We start from the raw sequence: 24,464 nt of genomic DNA, 5'->3' as shown, positions 1-24,464 counted from the left end.
GTTCCCCTAGGACTTGTCATCCTGAAATGGTTCCTTTCTCCACTGTGTCATCTCGTTCATGGCCGCCGCCCCCCTCGAGCGACCTGCTGCTCTGCTGTCCTGACGGACCTCCCCAGCCTGTCAGGTGGCGTGTGAGAGCCCCAAACACCTGCACTGGTTCTGAACAGGAGTAGCGATGTGACAGAGTCACGCCTAAGGCAGGGACAGCCAGAAGCCGTGCATGATCCCCTCCCCGGTCAGGCCTGCCATCTGCCGTCTGGAATCTGTTACCATAAGTGGTGTATGCAGTTCTTTGTCTTCGTGGTGTAGACTGGAATCAATCAGACCACATGGATTTGCATCCCGCCTCCTGCTTTTTAGCTGTGTGTGACCTGGGAAAGTTTCTTGCTAAACGGAGAGTTTCATGCACTACATGAAATGGAACATTTCATGGAAATTGTAGTGTATCCAGTTCATAGGGTTATTGAACGGCTCTTAAGGTGACTTATGTGAAATGCATAGAATGGGACCTGGCCCGTGATAAGCCCTAGAAAGTGTTAGCTGTGTGTTAGTGTTGTTGTTTGCCGGATTATAAAAGCGAAATTAGCTCCCGTCTGTATCCTTTGTGCAGTTGCAACACCTAAGTAACCTGATCTGTGGAGTTTCCTCACTGGATCTCAAGGAGTGTTCTCCTTCAGGGAACAAAGTGCCGCCCAGACTGAGGCATTAAAAGCAGGCTGTTGTATGTTTGACATTGGCTCTAAAATCTCCATCGTAGTATATGCATAACACTGGGGTTGATTATAGAAAGCCTTTTTTTTTCCCCTTGAGTGTTGGGGTTGACAGCTGGTCTTTAGCCTTTCAGCCAGATGAACTCAATGGAACTAATTTCTAAGTCTTTAAACATTTATGGAAATTGTGAAAATAAACAAGTCGGCCTGAGACTGGTTTGTATACCATAGCGTAGTTCTGATTTCTAGCTCATTGTCCAGCAATAAGTTAAAGGAACCACCAGATAAAGAATTTTACACATTAGCTGTTTCCACCAGCTCTCAATATAATCTGTTGCGTATACTCTCGTTTACTACTGAACAGTATAAAAAGAGTTGTCCGCTTGGGGTACGGTTGCAGTTCTCATTTCCAAAAGGACCGTATCTTCTAGGTTTTCCCTCTCCTTTCAGATGTGAAGGTCAGCTCCCAGAATAGGAGGTCTCTACATTACTAAATTAGCAACCGGGTGGGCACATTATATGGCATTTAGGCAAGGACTGGGTGACGACTATTGCTTTTCAGTAGAGTGGTGCATGAGGGGTCACCATAACTTCACACTTCAGGAAAAATGATGACTTAATAGTCATGGTCTCCATCTTACTGTGAAGTTGGTCAGGATGCTTCAAGATCATGTAAAGAAAAGTAAGGGCATGTGAGACTATCTACTTGAGGTAGAGCCCTGTGGTAGGAAAGCCTTAGGTGGAGACTGTGAAACCCGAGCTTTCTTTGCACTTCAGCCCCTTGTCATGTGACCGTGGGCAAATGACTTGCCAGAACATCCCTAAAGCGATTTACATATTTTACATGCACTCTTTTTTTTTTTTTAAAGATTTTATTTATTTATTTGACAGAGACACAGCGAGAGAGGGAACACAAGCTGGGGGAGTGGGAGAGAGAGAAGCATGCTTCCCTCGGAGCAGGGAGCCCAATGTGGGGCTCCATCCCAGGACCCTGGGATCATGACCTGAGCCGAAGGCAGACGCTTAATGACTGAGCCACCAGGCGCCCCTTACATGCACTCTTGTCATTATGAAAGACAGCATAAGTGAAAGTACGTTGTAGGATAGCATTCAAAAAATGAGTTTTTAATTTACTATATATACACACATATTTCTGTTTAAACACTAGGTTGTGATTGATTGTTTACATTCTTAATGAGTTCCTCATGGACAAGGACTGTGAGTTAATCATCCTTGTAACCCCGGCGCCTAGCAGTCCCTGACACATAGGAGGCTTGCCTACATTATACTGAATCAAAGTTGTCTGACTTGCTTTATAGCTTTGCTGTAAGTAAACATTTTAAATGAGATTTAAACTGAGGTGCAATTCACGGGACCCTTCCTTTTTTTTTTTAATTTTAATTTTTTATTTATTTGACAGAGAGACACAGTGAGAGAGGGGACACAAGCAGGGGGAGTGGGAGAGGGAGAAGCAGGCTTCCCTGCTGAGCAGGGAGCCCTATGCGGGGCTCGATCCCAGAACCCTGGGATCATGACCCGAGCCAAAGGCAGACGCTTAATGACTGAGCCACCCAGGCGCCCCTCAGGGGACCCTTCTATAACGGTGGTTCTCAATTTTATCCTGGACCAACTCAGAAATACATTTTACATAATACCATTATACACACGTATAACAGAAACCAAATGTTCAGGAAACAGCCTTGCTCTGGATCATGTCCTCTGCTAAGTTCTACCCCATTATATTTCATTCATAATGCTGGTGCAACCCACCAGAATGATTTTGGGTCCTCTAATGGGTTGCAACCTATAAAAGACACCTCTCAAGAACGCAAGCTCCATGAAAACAGGAACTTCATCATGTTTGCTTCTGTGTTGCTAGTGCTTGGCACATAGTAGGTGTTCAATAAATATTGCTTGAGTGAGTAAAAGAGTGGAGATGCTCTTTTCCATGGGCCACAATTAAAAACAAAATAAAGGGAAAGCTTTACAAATTCCTTGCTGCGATGCTTCAACTCATCAAGCATTTGAGTGCTCTGCTAGGTATAATACAATGCCCTAGGCAGCACGGAGGATCCAGTATTCAAGAAGGCTCAGTCTCAGGCCTCGTCCAGTTTAGAGCCCAGTCCAGGGAGATAGTTAAGTACAGGTAGGCCATACAAGAAGTTTTAAGATTTTACCGAAATATCTGACACCAGCCATAGGCACAACCAAAGCAAACGCCAGATAGGGAAGATTTGCCAAGAACTTGGTTTTCTGGTACAAATGTGGTATCAGGACCAAGTACCCAGCCCATAGATTTCTCATCACTAGAAGAGTCAAACTGTAGGTTCTGTAAAATAGGTTTAGTCTTACATATAGTCAAGGGGCATTTGGTTGCCCAGTGATTGGACTTTTAAAAATCTATTCTTTAAAAAACTTAACAGTTCACAGTGATCCTGTGCCTAGCTTGTGGGGGGTCCTAAAATTAGGTCCTTTGAGAAGCACAATGATTTATTTTTAAAATTGGAGGAGGAAACTAGCTTCATAAGAAATGCAGAGCACCACATTTTCCTTGGTTTTAGGTTATCCCGTACATGCATAGGTATGTGTACTCACACTCCTGAGTCCAGGACAGTGCTTAGGAGTTTTTAAATCTCAAAGTACAGTCCTTAGAAAGGCCTTCCTTGGGCTAACCTTAAAATTTATCATCAAAACTGGGACTTGAGAATAAAAGAGTGAACAAATGTGAACTGGGACTGTCCTAGGCAACTGGGAATTACCCTACCGCAACTTTAGTGCACATGTATGTTACATTGTTTCAAAAAGAGAATAAACTTGACAGAACATGTACAAAACTTGAAACACTACTGACTAAAAAAATACTGGCAAATCTCTTCTAATCAGGAGAGATTACTTCCAGAGATTCCGGCTTAACACCCAGCGTTATCAACAATTTATAGATAATGGTATAATGAAAATGTTTTTGTAATATACAGGGTTTTTTCCCCTAAGACCTAGAAAGTGAGTGATGTGCTTATTTTAGATATTATTCTCTGGTAATGAAAAGATTGGACATTTTCTTAGAAATAGTAATGGAATAGGATCTCTATGTGGTATGCCATCTTTCTTACAGCATAGCGCAAATTAACAGATAGCCCCCGATGTGTTTGGTTTCATCTGGAAAACTAGACTGTCTCCGCTCATTCAGTGCGTTTTTATTGACTCTGCTTTACGATTAGCCTTATGCTAAGGCTCTATAGATGGCATTTTAATATGATTTACTATAAAATAGCATTTGCTGTAGGATTATCTGGGACTCAGCCCAGTGGTATCAAAAAGACCTCCTGAGCTAGTTCAACAGTGTGAATAGTAAGGACAGTTTTCCATGAGTCCGCACTCTAGTAATTAACCCACAGCCTCCACTACTCACAGTTTATTTTTAATTCTTAACTCCATAATTGAAATGCCTTCTCTTTTCCCTAAGCACCTTTTTATGGGAAGTAAGTAAAACACTTGCTTTAATCCGCATGAACACTGGTTCTAGGATTTTTAAGGGAAACAGTCACACTGTTTATTGAAATCATTTTAAGGAAGTCAGGCCCAGGACCTAAGTGGTTATATTAAATGTTTTAAGTTCCAGACCAGAGAGATCGCATTTATTGTCATGGCTGCTTTCAAACAGGAAACAAAATTTTATTAAGTTGATAAGGCAAATCACTGACTGAAATGAAGTTTAATGAAAGTTCTCTATCAGAAATAATGTAACATTTTAATATATGACTATAATATGCCACAGTGAAGTCACTTCTGTAAACAGTGCTTTAAAGTAATAAATGGGGGGTGTGGCTCAGTCGTTAAGCGTCTGCCTTCGGCTCAGATCATGATCCCAGAGTCCTGGGATTGAGCCCCACATCGGGCTCCCTGCTCCGCGGGAAGCCTGCTTCTGCCTCTCCCACTCCCCCTGCTTGTGTTCCCTCTCTCGCTGTGTCTCTCTGTCAAATAAATAAATAAAATCTTAAAAAATAATAATAATAAATGGAAATACCAAGGTCAGTTTTTGCATTAAGGCAAGATCGAGTTCAAAAGTAACTAGTTTATTTATGCATTTGTTGCCTTCCCACATATTTTAAGATGATAATTTTTCTATGAAGTGTTTGCTTTTACCTTATATTAATACTTAAAGTGGTTTGAAAAGCCTTGTAAACTTGAGCGGCGGGGGTTGGTGTCAGAAGAGGTAGGTGTGGGTTAGTGGTCTGTCCCTGGCCCTCGTCTGTTTACTTAGGAAGTGAAGGCCTTAAGGTCCCACTGCCAAAGTGAGCTCTTCAGCTTCGTGCTCTTGCTTGAGTATCTAAACGTCCTGCGAAACCACGGCCTCACTTACAGAGACCTTTTACTCAAATTGGTGCTTCTCAAGAATATAAATAATTGCTTGCAGGAGTCTTAAAGTAGAATCCAATTAATTCTGCCATTGTTTGCCATTCAGTTTAATGAGTCACTGCTCTTGATAATTTGACATCAACTCCCAAAGATTCTTGAAAATTGTGAGAATTAACAGAGAGCTAGAACTAATCTGCTTATTTACATGTGCATTCCCACTATGTAAAACAAGAGTATTAAGGAAGGATCATGTGGTCAGTATGTGTATGTGTTTGCTACCAACAACACTTAGGTTTACCACGGGCCAGACAGTCTTCTAAGTCTGTACACATAGTCAGTTAGTTCTTAAACTCATCCCCTGGGGTAGATGCTGTGTCTCATCCCCATTTTATAAAGAAGGACGGAAAAGAGAGCATCTTTCCCCAGGTCGTGCAACTGGCAAATAGCAAGGCCAGAATTTGAACCAAGGCATTCTGGCTCCAGGATCTGAATTGGAATCAAACACTTTTTGAGACTGATTGGGTACATTAAACAGGTTGTGTGTATGTATAGGAAGAAACCAAGGCCAAGAGCTCCAGTCTCCTGACACTCAACCCACTGTCTTTTCCACTGTAGTTCGGATGCTTCAACTCGTGTGAGCTGTCATAACTTGGATCGACCTTTTTTTATCGGAGCCATGATCTCTGAAGGAAAGTTGAATATAACAGAAGCCACATCCTTGCGATCTAACCCAGAACGGAGGAACACGGTGGGCCTTCCTTTTAGACGCTGAGGGAAAGAGAGCCTTCGAGTCAGCGGACAAATGATATCCTCAGTGTAGATGATTTAGTGGGTGGTTGCTGTGGCGACGTTGTGGTGACTCTGCTCTCGTGTGGTGTTTTGAGAGAGACGATCTTGTGGTAGCACCTGGCAGGCTTATTGTTTTCCTTTGGTACGTTAGGAAGGGCTTGAGAAGAATCGAACAGTAAATTAACTTTCAAATGCAGACATCTGATTTCTCATGGAATCTGCTGAGGGACTCTCTTTCTCAGCACTGGGTAGACTGGGATATCTGGGCACCTTTAGGGGACCTGCCCCTGAGGTTCCGTGTCCTTTCTCTGTCACACAGCCTGGCCTCTGATGGCGGGCCCCGGTGTCATGCCATAGAAATCTGGGAGCCACGGTTCTCGAACAGCCCCGAGTGCTAGCCGTCCTCTTACACTTGCACCAAGCTCTAGGAATAGAAGCGGGCTTCTCCAGGTCCAGCGAAAGGCTTTGGGATAAGACCGCTCTGCATTATCCATTTTTCCCAAGTATGTCATTGTAGACTTTGGCATCTGCTACTATTTAGACAACAAAATCAGTGAAAGACGTATCCAGCCACAATTCACAGAAGTCTCGCTAACATCCGATCGTATCTAATTCCGCAGCTTGTTCTGTTTGTTTGTTTTCCATGCATGCGTGTTCTTGGCTGGGATTTCATGTTGCATATTTATATTTTTTCTTTTAGAAGATGTCAGTGTTTTATAGTGTTCTGCAAAAGCAGGAATTTCCACATAGGTTCGAGAAGCTCTGTGGAGCTTCGTAGGGAGATTTTCACCGCAGAGACGCCATTCTATGTGAAATGTGCCGATGGTAGTAAATACTTTTTTAAAGTAAAGACAAAGGACGGAAACCACGTTGGAGAAGCACTGAGAAACACAACCAGTAATTTCAAAAATCTTGAGAGGATAGCTGTTAAATCACTGTGAGGGAAGTTTGACAACTGAAATATTCAGTAAAAGGCTCCGTTGCCGCATAGGTTTTTGGTTTTTTTTTGTTGTTTACAGTTATCTTACTGAATCCCCACTTAAAACAGGCACCTTCCGTATTGTCTGCAAAGCCTGGGGCAGGACTTTGAGGCCGAAGGACTCACCAAGGACTCACCAAGGCCCGCTGACCTTGAACTAAACGCCTGGCTTCCACCAGCTGCTTGACCAGTTTTTGAAGATCGAGCCTTTTAGGCATGTGCTCTAATAATAGAGCACGGAAGCCCGGACAGGAGCAGAAACGCTTGGAGGGCATCTCTCTCCACGACCGCTTCTCCCTGGAAGGCTTTACCGGCTTTTCTTCCGAATTCATTCAGAAAAAAAATCACACCAGAGGAAAAAACATCGAATCTACTTCATAACGTAAATTCTAAAAATTTTGGCAGCAACGTGCTGCTGTTGATATGTTCATTCTGGTAGCTGACCAGAATACATCTATTTGGAGTTGGTTTTTTTCTGTTCTCAATGTGTTATTTGTGTATAGCCTGGTTTCTACATGTTTTTGAAGGCAGCTGTCTGGAATTAGGAATGAAGTCTGTAATTTGAGAAATAACCTATTTAAAGGTTTTTGACTGGAGATAAGAGTTCAGGAACCAACCATCTTCTGTGTTACTAGAAAATGTTTTCGGGTCGCTGGTATATTTTTAACTGTTTTTGGGGGGTTTTTTTGGTCAAAAGTCCCACATTCATTATCTGTATATTTTCTTTCACTTATAGAAGAGTTTATATTAGACCATTTATTAGATTAAGAACAGGGAAATGGAAACTTTTTTCTTCATGAATTTCTTGGTTTTCATTTTGCTAACAGAGGGAAAACTTTCCTATAATGACATATTTCCTTACTTTTTTTTCAAAGGAGCTAAGTATGTATTGTATTTAAAGGAAAATTTATCCCTGGGGGGCACATGTTATTTATAGAACAGTTTGTGTTTAAGTTTGCCAACTATAAAATGATAGGCTCTTCTGCCGTTTGCATCAAGTTAGTACATCCTTTATTCCTACCATTTTTAAAACGGGTTTTTAATTCACATACCATACAGTTCACCCTTTGTGTACAATTCAGTGGACTTTAGTGTATTCACTGAGTTCTACAACTGTCATCACAGACCATATTAGAAATTTGTCTTCACCCTAAAAAGAAACCCCATCCCATTAGCAATCACTTCCATTTCCCTGCAAACCTACCAGTTGTAGGTAACCACTAATATACTATTTTTTAAATTTACCTATTCTAGGCATTTCATGTAAACGAAATCATACAGTAGGTGGTCTTTTCTGACCTAGCATAATGTTTTCAAGGGCCATTCATGCCGTTGCATGCATCAGTACTCCATTCCTTTTTATTGAGAAATAATATCACATTGTATAGATAGACCAGACCCTGTTCATTTATCAGTTGGTGGACATTTAGATTGTCCCCATTTGTTGGCTATTAGAAGTAATACTGCTAGGAATGTTTTATTGTTTTCAGATGCAGAGTTATATTCTTTTGTTAAATATATCCCTAAATATTTTTTTGATGTAACTGTAGATGGAATTTTCTTAATTTCATCTGTGTATTGTTAATTGCTAGTATACAGAGATGCAGTTGATGTTTGTGTATGCATCTTGTACCCTGTGATCTTGCTGAACTTGTTCAATAGTTCTTTAGTGGACTTATCATTTTCTATATGCAAGAATACATCATCTGCAGATAGAGATAATTGTACTTCTTCTTTTCCAATCTGGGTGTCTTTTATTTCTTTTTCTTCTCTAATTGCCCTGGCTGGAAATGCCAGTACAGTATCTTGGAAGTGGCAAGCGCAGACATCGTTGTTTTGTTCCTGATCCGAAAGGGAAAGAAGGCCTTATGTCTTTCACCATTAAGTATGACATTAGCTGTGGGTTTTCATAGGTGCCTTTTATCAGACTGGGGAAGTTCCTTTATATTCCTAGTTTGTTGAGTGTTTTTATCAGGAAAGAGTGTTGGATTTTATCAAGTGCTTATCTGCATCTAATGAGATGATCATGTGGATCTTGTCCTTTATTCTGTTGGTATGGTATATTAATTGATTTTTTTAATATTAAACCCATCTTCCATTCCTGGAATAGATCTCACTTGTTTATGGTGTATAGTCAGTCCTTTTTATATGTTGCTGGATTCAATTTGCTAGTATTTTGTTGAGGATTTTTGAGTAGTTTTCTGTAGCTTTCTTGTGATGTCTGTCTGGTTTTGCTGTCAAGTTAATTCTGGCCTTATAGAATGAATTGGGAAATATTCCCTTGAGTATTTTGTGAAGAATTGGTACTGATTATTGTTTAAATATTTGGTGGAGGGGCGCCTGGGTGGCTCAGTCAGTTAAGCATCCGACTCTTAATTCCAGCTCAAGTCATGATCTCAGGGTTGTGGGATCTAGCCCCGCGTCGGGCTCTGCACTTGGTGGGGAGTCTGCTTCTCTCTCTCTCTCTCTCCCTCCCTCCCTCCCGATCCCTCCCTCTTCTACCCCCTCCCCCTCTGCCTCTCCTCCCACTCGCGCGCGGGCTCACTCTCTCCCCCTCTAAAATAAATAATATTTTAAAAATAAGTAAATGTTTGGTGGAATTCACCAAAACCATCTGGTCATAGTCTTTTATTTGTGGGTAGTTTAAATTACCAATCTATTCTCCTTTCTTTCATTCTCATTTATTATAGATCAATTCAGATTTTTTTATTTCTTCTTGAGTCAGTTCTGGTAGTTTGTGTCTTTTCAGGAATTTGTTCATTTCATCTGTTACGAATTTATTGGTATATGATTGTTCATAGCATTCCTTATAATCCTTTTAATTTCTGTAAGGTCCGTAAAGCTGTGTATTCATAGATTTATAACTAGTAAATAGTTACCCTAATCTCACAAAGAAATTAACTCTAAATTTGGGGGCTTTCTAGGGATGGAATATACAAAGAAACATGAAAATAAAAGAACTACTGAGTCCCTTGTTGTTACTGCTAACAGTGAGTAAGTAGCACCACCATTAATTCCTGCCGGGCACAGAATATTAAGACACAGACTTTGGCGGGGGGAGGGGGGGAATGATGTTAGGAGGGGGGCTTCTGCTGTTTAATACGACCCAAAGGAATATCTCTGGGTTAAGACAGCCTTTTTTTAGCAACTTCTAGGCTTCCTAAAACCTTGAACAAAAACACCTGACCAGATTGTCCAACTTTGCGTCCAAGAGTGGAGGTGGATGCTGACACTTGCAAAGCTGTCAAGCATTCGTTTTTCACTGTAGTGCGTCAGCACTTCATGAGAAATCTTGTATCGATCAGGTCTCATTATAGTGAATTCCAAAGGACCAGCCAAATTTTTGGATAGTACTTTTCTCTCTCATTTTTAAGTTTCTCTCATTTTAAAGATTTTCCAACTCAAAAAATGTGTCACAACATACCCTTTTCTTTTTTAGAATGTAAAGTCTTGAATACAGGGAAGTTTAAGACTCTAAAGTAGTAGAGTACATACCCGGGCAACTTAAAGGAGTTCTAAGCATGGGAGAGATTATTTTCATTTGTGGAAGAGCAGAAAATAAAAGATTTCTGAGTTCAAGATCCCCACTCTGAAGTGCATTCCCATAGTCACCCTGGCCAAAAATCACTGTTTATATGTGATTTTTAGTTTCATGAAAACCTTTCTGTCTCTTAATAAAACATTTAGATTCCCATTATAGAAATTTATTATAAAAGCAGTTTTGGAAAACCATTTAGTGTTCAACTAAAAGATAAATTGTTAAAGTTAAGTGATATTAGACATTAAATGGAGATAAATCCTCAGTTTTCTAAGAGTTTAAAACCTTTTGATTATTGCAGACAAGCCATTTTGGCTATATGTCTTTTTGGAAAATATTCTATATTTTGGAAGAGAAGCTCACACTATAAAAAGAGAAAAGGTCACCTTTAAAGTAGAGCTGTCTGCATCCAGAACAAAAGCCTGTCGGTGCTGTTGTTAAGGAAGTCAGCAGTATACAGACCAAATTATTGGTTGCAAACAGTATAAACAATGGAATTTTTCAAATGGAAAAGGCAGTTTAAGTTGAAGAGAAGTTGGCTGCCAAGGAAACCACTGACTGGAAAAGACTAGCAAAATTTTTATGCAGACTAGCATGATCACCTTGTGGTATTTTCTACTCTATTCCTCTGAAAAGGGAGAGAAAATAGGAGGTTAGCAAGAAACGTGGAAAAGCATCCTCTTCTGTTGTAAGGAGGCGAGGACTAGATCATTCTCTTCGGTTCCCCCTAACTTTTTATTTTCAAAATGTTTATGACTTAAAAAAAAAAAACAACTTGAAAGAAGAGTACAATCTGTATACTCTTCACCAGATTCACCAGTTTTTAACTGTATTTGCTTTCTCATACCCTCTCCTACGCGTACATATTCACATTCACACCCATACAGAAAATAAGTCACAAACGGTATAGCATTTCATCTCTAAATACTTCAACATGTTATTTCCTGATAAGACATTCTCTACCTAACCACAGTACTGTTATCACACCCAAGAAATCTTCCATTGATTAATATTTCCCCTAATAATGTCTTAGGGAGAGGGGGATTTAACCTAAGATACAGTGTTCCTTCATTGCATTTAATTGTCATAATTTTTTCATCTTCTTTAAAGAATAGCCACTCTTCTTTTGACTTTTATGTCACTATTTCTTAAAAGACCAGGTTACTTTTCTTACAAAAAGCCCCACAGTCCAGACTTACTGATTTTTTTTCTTATGGTTATATTCTGTTAAACATATCTGACAAGAAAACTAACAAAGGAAATGTTGTGGCCTATTCTATCACATCGGGAGGCGCATAACATCAGTTTGTCCAGCTATCAATGATAACTCTGTTTAATCACCCACATAGGTGATATTCACAGTATTTTTTTTCATATTTTCAAAGGTATCTTTTTCCTTATAATTTAGAGAAATGTGGGGTTCAATACTTTGAGACCATGTGAACATGAACATGGTTCTCCTTTTTCTCTAAGATCAGGAACAAAACCAGGATGCCCCTCTCACCACTTTTACTCAACATCATTTTGGGATTCCTGGCCCTAGTGATTAGGCAAGAAGAAGAAATAAAAGGCGTACAGATTGGAGACGAAGAAGCGAAACTGTCACTATTTGTGGATGACATGATACCATATATGGAAAACACCAAGTAACTGTTAGAATTCGGTCCGGTTGCAGGATACAAAATTAATATATAAAAATCAGTTGTGTTTCTATACACTAATAAAGTATCAGAAAGAAAAATCAAGAAAACATCCCATTTACAATTGCATCAAAAAGAATAAAATACCCAGGAATAAATTTCACCAAAGAGGTGAAAGACCTATACACTGAAAGCTATAATACATTCGTGAAAAAAATCAGAGAAATAGAAAGCAAGATTTTGTCCTCAAGGACTGAAAGAAATAACATTAAGATGTCCCTACTACACAAAGCAATCTACAGATTCAGTGCAATCCATATTAAAATTCCAGTGACATTGTCCACAGAACTAGAAATAATTCTAAAATTTGTATGAAACCACAAAAGACCCTGAATAGCCAAACCAATCTTGAGAAAGAAGAACAAAGCCAGAGATATCACTCTCCCTGATTTCAGACTATACTACAAAGCTATAGTAATCAAACAGTATGGTCCTGGCATAAAAACAGACACATACATCATTAGAACAGAATAGAGCCCACAGAAATAAATCCATGTGTTTTTGGTCAATTGATTTACAACAGAGGAGGCAAGAATAGAGATAGGGAAAGGACAGTCTCTTTAACAAATGGTATTGGGAAAACTGGACAGCTACATGCAAAAGAATGAAACGCTATTTTATACCATATACAAAATCAACCCAAAATGGATTAAAGGCTTGAATGTAAGACCTAAAATTACGAAACTCCTCAAAACATAGGAGGTGATAAGCTCCTTGATACTGGTCTTAGCAGTGGTTTTTTGGATCTGACTCCAAAGGCAAGGGCAACAGAAGCAAAAATAAACAAGTGGAACTGCATCAAACTAAAAAGCTTCTGCACAGTAAAGGAAACTATCAACAACATGAAAAGGCAACCTACTGAATGGGAGAAAATATATGTAAAGAACTAACACAACTCAGTAGCAAAAAACAATATGATTTAAAAATGGGCAGATGATTTGAATAGATGTTTTTCCAGAGAAGACATATAGGTACATGAAAAGATGCTCAGTATCACTGATCATCGGGGAAAGGCAAATCAAAACTACTATGAGATATCACCTTACACCTGTCAAATGGCTGTTATCAAAAAGGCAAATAACAGGATGTGGAGAAAAGGGAGCCCTCTTGCACTATTGGTAGGAATGTAAATTAGTGCCGCCACCATGGAAAACAGTATGTAGATTCCTCAATAAATTAAAAAGAGAACAACCTTGTAAGCCAGAAATTCCACTACTGGTTATCTATCAAAGGAAAATGAAAACACTAATCCAAAAAGTTGTATGCATTCCTGTGTTCATTGCAGATTTATTGACAATAACAGATAATGGAAACAACCTAACTGTCCATCTGTGGATGAATGGCTAAAGAAAATTTGATTGATTGATTTATAGATAACTCAGGCATAGGAGTAGTAGTATGTAAATACTACTCAGCCATGAAAAGAATGAAGTCTTACTGTTTGCAGTAACATGGATGGACCTCGAGTGTAATATGATAAATGAAATAAGGCAGACAGAAAGACAGATACTGCATGACCTCACTTATGTGTGAAATCTAAAAAACAAAACAAAACCCAGACTCATAGATACAGAGAATAGAGTGGTGGTTGCCAGAGGGGAGGGTGGTTGGCAGTAGGAAGGCAGAATGGGTGAAGAGAATAGAAGAAGAAGTACATACTTCCAAGTTATAAAATAAGTCATTGGGATATATTGTACCGTGTGGGAAATATAGTGAGTAGCATAGAATTAACATTGTAAGGTGATAGATGGGAACTAGACTTATTATGGTGACCATTTCACAATGTATGTGAATATCAAATCACTGTATTCTACACCTGGAACTAATATAACATTGTATGTCAATTACATCTCAATAAATACAAATTTTGTTCAAATTTTTCAGGTAAAAGTGAAAGTATCCCTTTCTACTGTTCCACTCCCTCCCCTGCTATATCTGCGCCCCTTTCCCAAACTGTTAACAGTTCGATCTGTAGCCTTCAAACTTTCTTTTGCTGTAGTCGACAGCAGTTTTGTTGTATTTTTCCATATTTAGCATCAAATATACACAAAGGGCATATTTATTTCTTTATTTTGCAAATATGCAAACGTATCGTACTTGGTGTTTTACCTTATATGTCTTAGGTATCTTTTTATGTCCATATGTATCGAGTTATACATAGCTACTCTTTTAGTAGCTGGATGATAGTTCATAATACAGATTTACCGTAATTTGTTTAACCATTCCATTACTGATATTTGTGTTGTTTCTAGGTTTTCAGTATTATAGACAACTGCAATTAATATCCCAGAATATGTCTTTGCATATGTTTATGAATTTCTGTAGAATAGATTCCCAAGAGGTATAATGGTTAATTAACTGTTATTGATTCACACTTCAGTGGGAGCTTCCTCACACCCTTACCAACACCAGCAATATTTAGCAGTATTTTTTATATTTGCCAATCTGATAGATTAAAAAAAGACTGGTAGCTTACTGTTTTCATTAGTATTTTTCTGTTTACTAGTGAAAATGTTAGTTCATGTTTGTTAACCACTAATTTCTTCTATGATTGCTCACTTGTCTATGGGGGTTTTTTTTTTTTTAAGATTTTTATTTATTTGAGAGAGAGACAGAGATAGCAAGAGAGAGCACACAAGTGGGGAGGAGAGGGAGAAGCAGGCTCCCCATGAGCAGGGAGCCCAAAGTGGGGCTCGATCCCAGGACCCCGGGATCATGACCTGAGCCGAAGGCAGATGCTTAACCGACTGAGCCACCCAGGCATCCCTATGGGGGTTATTTTAATGGAGCTTTTGTATAAGGTATCCCTTGCTGTCTGAATTTTTGCTACCTAAACTGTGGAATTAAGTAGATTGGATAAAGTCTTGAGAAATCCCTTTTTGTATGTACCCTCACTGCTGCATCCAAAATCAAATCAATTCAGATAAAAACATTCCTAACTTGCCATCCAAATTCAGGCTGTCCAAAATCAGGAACCAAATAGAGTCTGGTAGAGAGCAAGACGTATTGTCATTCTAATCTTTTCTTCCCTGTGTCTTGTTTATCTTTTGATGTTGTTCATGTGGTTTTACACAATAAAAAATTGGAAGTGTTTGTTGAGTATCTGTGGTTTTCCTGTAGAAATTCTAGGTTTTGCTTTACTTAGGTCATCTTTTCCCATCTAAGAAATTTTTTTTTTTTTTGGTCTATTTTATTTTCTTCTCTATGATGATTCTTAGACACACCAGAATTTTTAGATACATGAAATATATTTTTATGCATGAGTTTTGTCACCACATTTTTAATAGTTTATCCTTTATCTTTAATCATAAACACCACCTTTATCATACACCAGATTCTTACACATGCAAGGATCTGTTCTAAAGCAGTACCATCCTGTGAATGAGTATATTAATATCTAGATGAGAAAGTTCCTCGTTCTTTTTCAAATATTTCTTGTTTATTATTGCTTAATTTTTCTCCCAGGTACATTTTAGGACAAAATAAATTGACATTTACCATTTATGCTTCCTCCAGCAATATATGCGAACATGCACTTCCCGATGTCTGGAAGAAACTGGCTAGGGGTCTGGAACTAAGGCTATAAGACTTGAATAAACCCAGAAAAATTAAAGACAAATTATCTATCCTCTAACCTAGAAGAAACTTAATGGGTTTGTAACACTGTTAAGTGTTGCCTAAGTGTTTGTTTAATGAGCTGTTGACTCATTTACTACTTTCTTCTAGGTAAACCTTCTCCAGTCCTCCTTGCACCCCTCCATAGTCACCCCCAGATATTCACATCATGATGCTGGTGCACCCTCTTCGCCCTTCCAGACATTTCTCCCCATTCCCCTCCACTCCACCACACTCCCCACATTTTCTATCTGGGGAAATCTCATTTGTTCCTAAAAACCCAATTCAGATACTACCTTTTCTGGGAATGTTAACTGCATGTCAATGGTAAGAAGATTGTGGTAGCCTTTGTGCCTCGTATGATTTGTTCCTGTATTATCGTCATCAAACTTTGAGCTGAATTAGGACATACGTGCCATATATATGTCTTTTCCAAACGTTTTTGAAAAAGAGTACAATATCCCAGTCCTCGGGGAGCTCACCAGAGAATGAAAGGGAAGGCTTAAGGTAGAAGAAAAATAGATATAAAAGCATACATTATATGTGATTTTTTTTTTTTTAAGTCACAGGAGAGCTTTTATATCCATTTTTCCCCCAACCTGACCAGGTTTAGATTTTATGGCTTATGCTCTAAGCCTTTACAACTTGAGGCAGTCATTTTGACCCAGGAAGGCATTCCACATGGGATGTCATACAAGCACAGGTGCAGAGATAGGACCAAATGAGCCATTATCGTTGAGTTTGGGGCCAGAAGGAAAAATACTACAAGATGGAGTTTGAAAGGCCTAAATATTCTGTGAAGGATGTGGGGGCAGTAGTCTCCTATCATGTGGAGTTAAATGGTAAACGGACAGATACTCTGAATCTCTTCTTTTTTTCCTAGTACTGGATGAATGAATACACCTCATCCATCGGAATTGGCGTTTTTCATTCGGGAATTGAAGTATATGGCAGAGGTACGTGTACACACAGTCTAAATAGACTTTCTGAAGATTGTTTTCTTTCAAAGGACTTGCAATTCATATCCATAGTTCTTCCTCTTTTTTCAGCTGCTTCCATACTTTATTACAGAAAGTAGGAGAAACATCTTCCCATATTTGTTTACACTATTTTGGGAAAATGCCTGGAGTTGAATGTATTTGGGGAGAAAGTACTGTAGTACGTGACTGTACATTCATGTAGTTATCTTTTCTTCCAAATACAGGGTCTTAAAAAATATTTGCCTTTTGGGATTGTTTTACCATGACAGTTTTGTGCTAACAGATATTGGAGATCCTAAGAAACATTGCACGTTGAAAACCAGTCATTATGGTTGGAGATGAGTTGGTGCTAGAGTGTCAAACCTGAAATGCCAATTTCCTGAGGGAATTTCAGTATTAAATTTTTTTATAGGCTTGCAAGTGTGTCATTACAAAGTTTAAAAATATCACTGAGCAAATCCTACCCTTGATTACATCTGACTTTTTGCTCAGGAGTGATGGCCTTTGTCATTAACTCAGCCCTTTTATTCTTCGTGGCCCTTTATTATAAATATGACAGGAGCCACTCAAACCAAGCAGCTTTGTTTTCAGCAGCTTTTTCCATGGTTCTAATTCCCACCGTGGGTACAGGATAATTTCCTCCAGATCAAACTGTAAGCAATAATGGTCTGCATAACACAGACCACATTGCCAGTTCCAGCAGGGTTGTAGGAACGTATTATTTTGCATCATAAACTCACCCTGTAGCAGAAATGTCTTTTATTTGCCTCAGCCAGGCAGTCTTTGTACAAGACCTCTAAGAACATGTGATTGCAGTGTACCCAGAGTAACCCGTGGAGGCTACAGACCAGCTTTCGCGAGTACGAGGAGAAGGCTCATTTCCTATGTGTCAGGGTGGCATTTATACTGTCCCCTCCTGACGTTCCACATTAGCTGCTTCTGGCTGCAGCGTAGCATAGAAAATGTTCGCTGTAAAGATCCGCCACGTAAGCACCGTCTTAGTGGAAAGGTTACATCTACCAAATAACCCCCCAAAGCAAGGAGGCTCCTGCCGAAAGAGTTAGTGGTCAGAGTGTTGCTGCGGGTGGTATCATCGTCTGTGGGTTTCCTCCCTTGTTTGATTCGGCTTTTGCCAAAGTTGTGTGTGTTCCTTTTTAACTGAATTTCTGTGGTGTGTTACAGTCTTTTAAGTGCCATGCAGTTCTGAGCCACATGATCATGCTGCTGTGACGTAGAGAAGGACATGGAGACATGTGGCAGTTTCTCCATGTTGCAAACGAAGAAGCCCAAGCTCAGCTCTGCTGACAGTCCTACTACTAATTAATTGAACGAGGACTTGAACCCAAGTGTTCTTACCTACTAGCCCAGTATTCTTTCACCTGTCTAATCATTGCTCCCCTCCATAAAATGATTTAGGAATAATTAGAAACATGGTCTGAACATGTTCACAGAAGCTTAGCCAAGCTAAGGTCAATATCTTGCAGAAAGTGAATGACACTTCTTGAATAAATGAATAAATGGCTCAACAACTTTTCTTGCTGGAATTGAGGAAGTAAAAAATGAAAACATTATCTTTCCATATCTAACCTGACTATCTACAATGTTTTATAAAATCCTATCATTAAGATAATTTTTACTGTTTCAAAATTGAATGCCAGACGCTTTATTTCTTATCCACGTCCTTGCTTTTTCTCTGGAAGGTCTGGATCAAAAGTAAACTTGGTATCTGCCTTATTCTTTGACCTTTCATGATTATATTTAATAAATTTTAAGCAATGAGATTAATTTAAACATTTGTAATTTTGAAAATAAGTCCACCACAATTTGCCACTTCAGTATCTCCTCCCAGGAATTTTGGTTCCTTCCTTATCTGAGAGCATGTCTGCTTCTGTTCTGGATGAGAGCTGAGATCTCATGAGCCTGTAGCACAAGTTGTCCTGTCCTGGCTCAGAGATTTGCTGTGGAGAGTGTGTGTGAGTAGGTGTATGTGTTAATTTGGCAGCTTAATTTTTCTTGAATGAGGGGAATGGAATTCAGTTTTTCAGGCTTGCTAATGTTTCACTCTTATTCAAAGATAAACCAAGAGTCTTCAACCCAGGAGCCGTGCAAAATCATTGTTATTAGACAGTTTTTCCAGTGAAGTGTAAGTTTAACATTTGATCACTTTAATTTAGAAAAAGACAAAACACAGCACGGACCACCCACTTAGTTTGGCATGATCGCTAGGCAGAGAGACCTCATTCACCTGTGAGTGTTAGTCACTCTGCTCTTGCCAGCGTACACGAAATAAATGGACAAGTCAGGATCACCTTTGAGTGTCTTTCCTTATTGGTTTCCGGCCTTTTGTATCAACTGTTGTATACGAGTAACAGCTGAATGAGATGTTTGTGAAAGTATTGATAACCTGGAAAATACTTAGATGGTATCATTATTATCCTCATCATTTATTAAAACTAATTCAGCATTCTGGTTAAGTTTTGTGTGATAAATACTAAAAATCATGAGTTTTCTCTTTTCAGAATTTGCTTATGGTGGCCATCCTTACCCCTTTTCTGGAATATTTGAAATTTCCCCAGGAAATGCTTCTGAACTAGGAGAAACATTTAAATTTAAGTAAGTAGGGAGGACAATTTTTATTACACTGTCTTAGGTGCCAGAGCTTGTTTTCAGGCATACAGAATTCATCCTGTAGATGAAAATCTAGGAAGTTAAAATGTTTCTTTAACGTTTTAGTTGCTGACACTTTCTTTAAAATCGAATCTATCTGAAGTTTGTATAAAGATGGGAATCAGCCAGATGAAGTGCCTGAAATAACTAGTCTGTTACTTTTATTCAGGACCCACATAAGTTACCTTGTGTACTTTGAAAATGTTCTTACCTTGGTGTAACTTGGGTTCTGCTTTAGAAGACGTTTGTATTTGTATGTAGTAATGCTTCCCCTGGACGTCCCACGGGGCGGGGGACAGAATATGGTTTTCTTGTGGCCTCCCCAAGACTGTTACAAATGTCTTCATTTTTCGGGTGGTAGCTACCCTGGTGGTGAGCAGAGCATACAGGGCTGTTGACTCTGCGTACACCTGAAATTAATGTGACATTGGGTGTCCACTCAAAGTTAAAAATTTCTTAAATAAAATACATGAAGAGAAAAAAAAAATGGTCGGTAGAATTTTTTTTTTTTTTTTTTTTTGAGAGAGAGTGCAAGTAGGGCAGGGAGGGGCAGAGGGAGAGAGAGAATCCCAAGCAGGCTCCTCACTCAGTGTGGAGCCTGACACGGGGCTCAATCTCACGACCTGAGCCGAAATCAAGAGTCGGGACACTTAACCAACTGAGCCGCCCAGGTGCCCCATTCGGTAGGATTTTATTTTTTTAATCTTTTCATTTTCCCAATGAAAGGGACACTGTTTATACATTTGAAATAACTGAACAGTTAGTTAGCTGAGAAGCTGTTATGAAGGTGTGTGTATCACATGTTCTGATACACCACAATACTCTGGGGCCCTATGTGTAGGCAGCAGCACGGAGAGTTTGAATGCTTAACAATCAGATTTCTATTCTTAATTAAGGTTTGTATTTGAAGAGAGATTTAGAACCTAAGGTTCAAGGAGTTTTAAAGAAACTTTTGGGCCTATGATTGTTTACTTGCCAAGTAAAAAGTAGTAAAATGAGGTTGTAACCTGAAAATTCAGGATAGGACTACACAGTTTTGTTTTTTAAAGATTTTATTTATTTATTTGACAGAGAGAGAGAGCACAAGCAGGGGGAGTGGCAGGCAGAGGGAGAAGCAGACTCCCCAGTGAGCAGGGAGCCCGATGTGGGACTCGATCCCAGGTCCCTGAGATCATGACCTGAGCCGAAGACAGACACTTAACCAACTAAGCCACCCAGGTGCCCCAAGGGCTACACATTTTTATCACTACTAAGTTCATGGTTTTCTTGGCCTATCACTGATTTGCTATAATGCCGTCCTGAGTCTATTCCTTAGGTTTCCCTTTTAATAGGACTACTAGATAAAAGGGTTTTCTAAGTATTTTCAGTTTTCTTGGATGCCTAACTTGTATCTGACTAAAATTGTGCTTTCTATTGGATAATGTCTATTGCATTTCCAGGGTAGTAGTTGGGGGTCAGGTGGAGGGTGTTTATTTTTTAATTGGGGGGTTTGTTGGTTGGTTAGTTTTATAATCCTGTAAAAAAAAAAAAAAAATTAGCTGTTTGGTAGTTCATCTCATGGTGGCACAGAAATAGATGACATAAAAGACTGTTTTTGGATGAGACTGTGGCCAGCTCTTTGACGGCCGGTATAATGAGCAGGAGTATTTGCAGCACCAGTCTGGTTCTCTAATAACCTGACTGCTTACCCAGTGCTTGTAAAAATAATGTATTGTTGCATTTTTAATATACGACACACTGTTTCATAAAGAAAATGACCAGGTTTGCATTTGTATGATTCAGAAGTAACGTACCTAGGAGTTTATTGTAGAAAAGTAGAAACTCAACAGAACTTTTAAAAGTATCTCATGTACCTTTTAGTCATATTGCATTAACTCAGCTTTGTTACGCCAGTCAGAATATTCCTGGAAATAAGCAAGTCTTTGAACATGCTCTTTAGAAATACTTAAAACTCACACAGTCGTGTTTGTTTCTTTCCTCTTTCTTTCTGTTCTTCAAGAGAAGCTGTAGTTTTAGGGAGCACGGACTTCCTGGAGGATGACATCGAGAAAATCGTGGAGGAGCTGGGGAAGGAGTACAAGGGCAACGCCTACCACCTGATGCACAAGAACTGCAATCACTTCTCCTCGGCCCTGTCGGAGGTGAGTCCGTTTTCTCCTCGGCCCTTCAGGCGGAGAACACCCGGAGCGTCGTCGCTGGCCACTCTTGTCAGCCGCTTTCCCGACCCCTCGCGTCGGGGAGCGTGCGGTGCTCTGTGTCCAGTATGAATGAGCGTGGGTTCCGACCGTGACCTCGATCACCATGTGGCCGTGGGTGGAGTGCGCACAGATAATCGTCTCCTCCGGTTCCGATTCGTCTTATTACAGCCTGGAACTTGCTGCCTCTCAGCCGCCAGATTCTTCTTTCTCTGTTTTAGTTGCCGGTGTGAATTTTTTTCCTGGCTCTTAAAATTATTAATAAGTCGTTCCTTTCACTGCTCTGGAAATTTCGTTCTGCCAACTCACACACAGGCACTTACTTGCCTTCCCCGTTCTTGACTCCCAAGCAGGAGACCAGGGCTAGATCAGAATCGGAAGGCCTGAACACAGAAAATGGAGGGAAGAAATCACAAGATTAGGAAATAAGGTCGAGAGAATTAACTAGCACTCGGCGGCTGGAGGCAGGGGCGGCGTCAGGCCCACAGGACCTGGACAGCAGGCAGGACAGACGGAGCCGCCGCCTCGGTGGCCTATCCGCCTCGGTGGCCTGTGCACGGGTGCCTGGCTTGCTGGCCGTCTCCCCGGCCCTCGTGGCTTCCATAGCACGACTCTCGGACCGGCCCGCGGTGGGGGCGCCACGCTTCTCGGATGTGTCCCACACCCGCAGCACGGAGGGCTCGTGATTCACATCGTCTGCACCCCACCGCAGCGCCCAGAGTCAGCATCTTGATGTTCATGTGAGCCCTGACGATTCGTCCGGCCGTGACTCCAGTCTTGTAGACACGCTGATACCGTAGAGCTGACCTGCTTGCCTCTCAGGAACGAGAGAAGGTGGTTCAGGTCCTTCTTGACCACACGTGTAGGGAATGCATCCAGGGATCCATAGGGATCCATAGAATGTTAAAATTGGCAGAGATAGTAGCTGGCACCCAGTCCAGTCGCCTCGTTTGACAGATGAGGTGGCTGTCGCCCATCCAGAGTATGTAGGGGCAGCCAGGCCACCATCCCTTGTGACAGGGGAAGCTACCTACGCAGTTAGGAATGGTCGATCCAGCCCTGAAGACCCAGCGCACTGGATCCCCTGGCTGTTTCACCCGGGCTGCAGGCATGAGGGGGACAAAGTGTAGCCCAGGTGATACCTGAGGTCTGTCCTCTCCTCTAGGCAGGAAGAGAAAAGAAAAGCCCCCCAAGTTCCCAAAGTTGAGTTTTGGGGCAGCCAAAAATGCTAAACCTTTGTGTTGCTCTCTCCAAGTGGGAGGGAACATGATTAAAAAGTTTCCAGGCCCGAGCCAAGTAAGCACGGGAGCAGGGGGGATACCACACTAATGCTTGAGCTGCCACTGAGGCATCCCTGCCCCCATCCCAGCTGGGATCTCGCCGGACGGCTGCAACCTCTGTCATGGCTAAGTTTATTGCTGGGACAGTGTGAGTAATTTTGCAATGAGGAAAGAATGTATTCTGTGATTATTGCGTCTATAGATGTAGGATAGGAATTGGCATAAAACGTTCTGTGCATGTAATTCTATAGAGGGTACGGGGACTGTCTCACTCGGGGAACGCTGCAAAGCGAAAGCGTTAGTGGGACACAGCTTCCTTGCTTTTTGCAGCCATAGAGTGGATGGAGTTTAAGTCTTCGATAATGAAAAGAAAATGTGTCTCCACAGCTGAGACTTTTGCTATGATTTTTGCGTATTACGGCCTCTGGGAAAAGGGAGACAACATACAAAGAGAGACCATTTCCAGGTGGACTTCAGAGTGTTAAAAAGCAGTTTTTAGATACTAATGAGCTCATGTGTAATCAGATGTCTGACCCATCAAGGCTGCTGATTTTCCAGCCCGACGTGCATATTTTGTATTGGGTTTTAAAAGAGGGCTTAGGGAAACCTTGCATGTTGCTTGAACTTAGAAACATGGCTCCCTGGCTGTGCAGCATCTCGACTTTACTCCTGCCGAAGAAAAGCCCTGGCCTTTTTTTTGAAATCCTGAATTCACAATCCTAATTGCCATGGCTTGATTTATAGGCTGAAACCCGGCGCTGTCTACTACCCTCCCTGCAGACTGAAAGGTAGAGGCTCAGGGAACAGGGCTTCTCCTCGGGGACCATTGCAGGTCAGGACACCGTCTGCGGAGCCCTATGCTATGAAAGCCTTACGGACGTTGACCGACCCGTCTGGCTTACTTGCAGGTGCCCACCGGAAAGGGCTTTTTCCCGCCGGGACAGGCTGTGTTGAGCTGCTCATCGGCTCGCATTTCTAATACAGGGACTGATTGAATCCCTAACCAGTGATTCTTGCCAAAACTGCAAGTGGGGAGAAAGCACATCACCAGGACTGTGAGCCCCTGCCCACTTTGATGCATCTCCCACCGAGGCTCCAGGGGATAGCAGCCAGACGCCCTCCTCTCACTTCCCGCTGCACGCTCCTTAGCAGGGCCGTGCAGTTACCAAATGCAGTTGTCCGCAGACGCGGGGCGGCTTCTCTAGGCCGCTCACTATGTAAGTGGTCAGGGTAGAGGGAGGGAGTCGCTGTATAAACCCATTTTGAAGTTTTCTGAAAACTCCGGATTTTATCCTGATGAATCCCTAACATAATGCGCCTGTCTAGTTCAGTTACATAAAAATATTTCCAGCAAGAACTCTGTCCCTCTTGTGTACATCCTTTCCAGACCAAAAAAGGGCTGGATGAGAGCAGGGGATAATTTTTAAAGTGTAAAGTTAGGATTGCTAAACGGCACACACTGATTTTGTAACGACGACAAACAGAAACCCCAAACCCTGGCAGCTAGGGAGGAGAGAGGAAGGGGGAGGCCTTGATAACCTTTGTTTTTCAACACTGCACCTCCCCTTGTCCTAAAGAAAAATGTTGCATTCTGCCTTCTGAGCTGCTGCAACTTGGAGTTCAGCCAGCTGTTGCCCTGTTCCTATACTTTCCAC

At 40.8% G+C, this 24,464-nt stretch overlaps 1 protein-coding gene across 5 annotated transcripts in view; it reads left to right on the top strand.

The window, feature by feature from the left end:
- DESI2 (desumoylating isopeptidase 2) overlaps positions 1-24,464 on the top strand; it is a 44,125-nt gene that overhangs the window by 13,972 nt on the left and 5,689 nt on the right. For 3 of the 5 annotated variants that reach the window (XR_013449812.1, XM_036123625.2, XM_036123626.2), the window contains exons 2-4: positions 16,571-16,643; positions 19,187-19,280; positions 21,334-21,475. Coding sequence is in view for 4 of the 5 variants with exons in the window: in XM_036123625.2 (XP_035979518.1) it covers positions 16,571-16,643; positions 19,187-19,280; positions 21,334-21,475 (309 nt within the window). In the remaining variant the exon portion in view is untranslated. Of the gene's footprint in view, positions 1-9,753; positions 9,829-16,570; positions 16,644-19,186; positions 19,281-21,333; positions 21,476-24,464 lie in introns of those variants that run through there. The other 2 variants (XM_078077900.1, XM_036123627.2) reach the window with 2 other exon arrangements.

The sequence above is a fragment of the Halichoerus grypus genome, chromosome 7 (assembly GCF_964656455.1).
Source record: "Halichoerus grypus chromosome 7, mHalGry1.hap1.1, whole genome shotgun sequence".
NCBI classification, from domain to species: domain Eukaryota; kingdom Metazoa; phylum Chordata; class Mammalia; order Carnivora; family Phocidae; genus Halichoerus; species Halichoerus grypus.
Note: the sequence above shows the minus strand (reverse complement) of the source record. Positions and strands in the feature narration are given on the sequence as shown.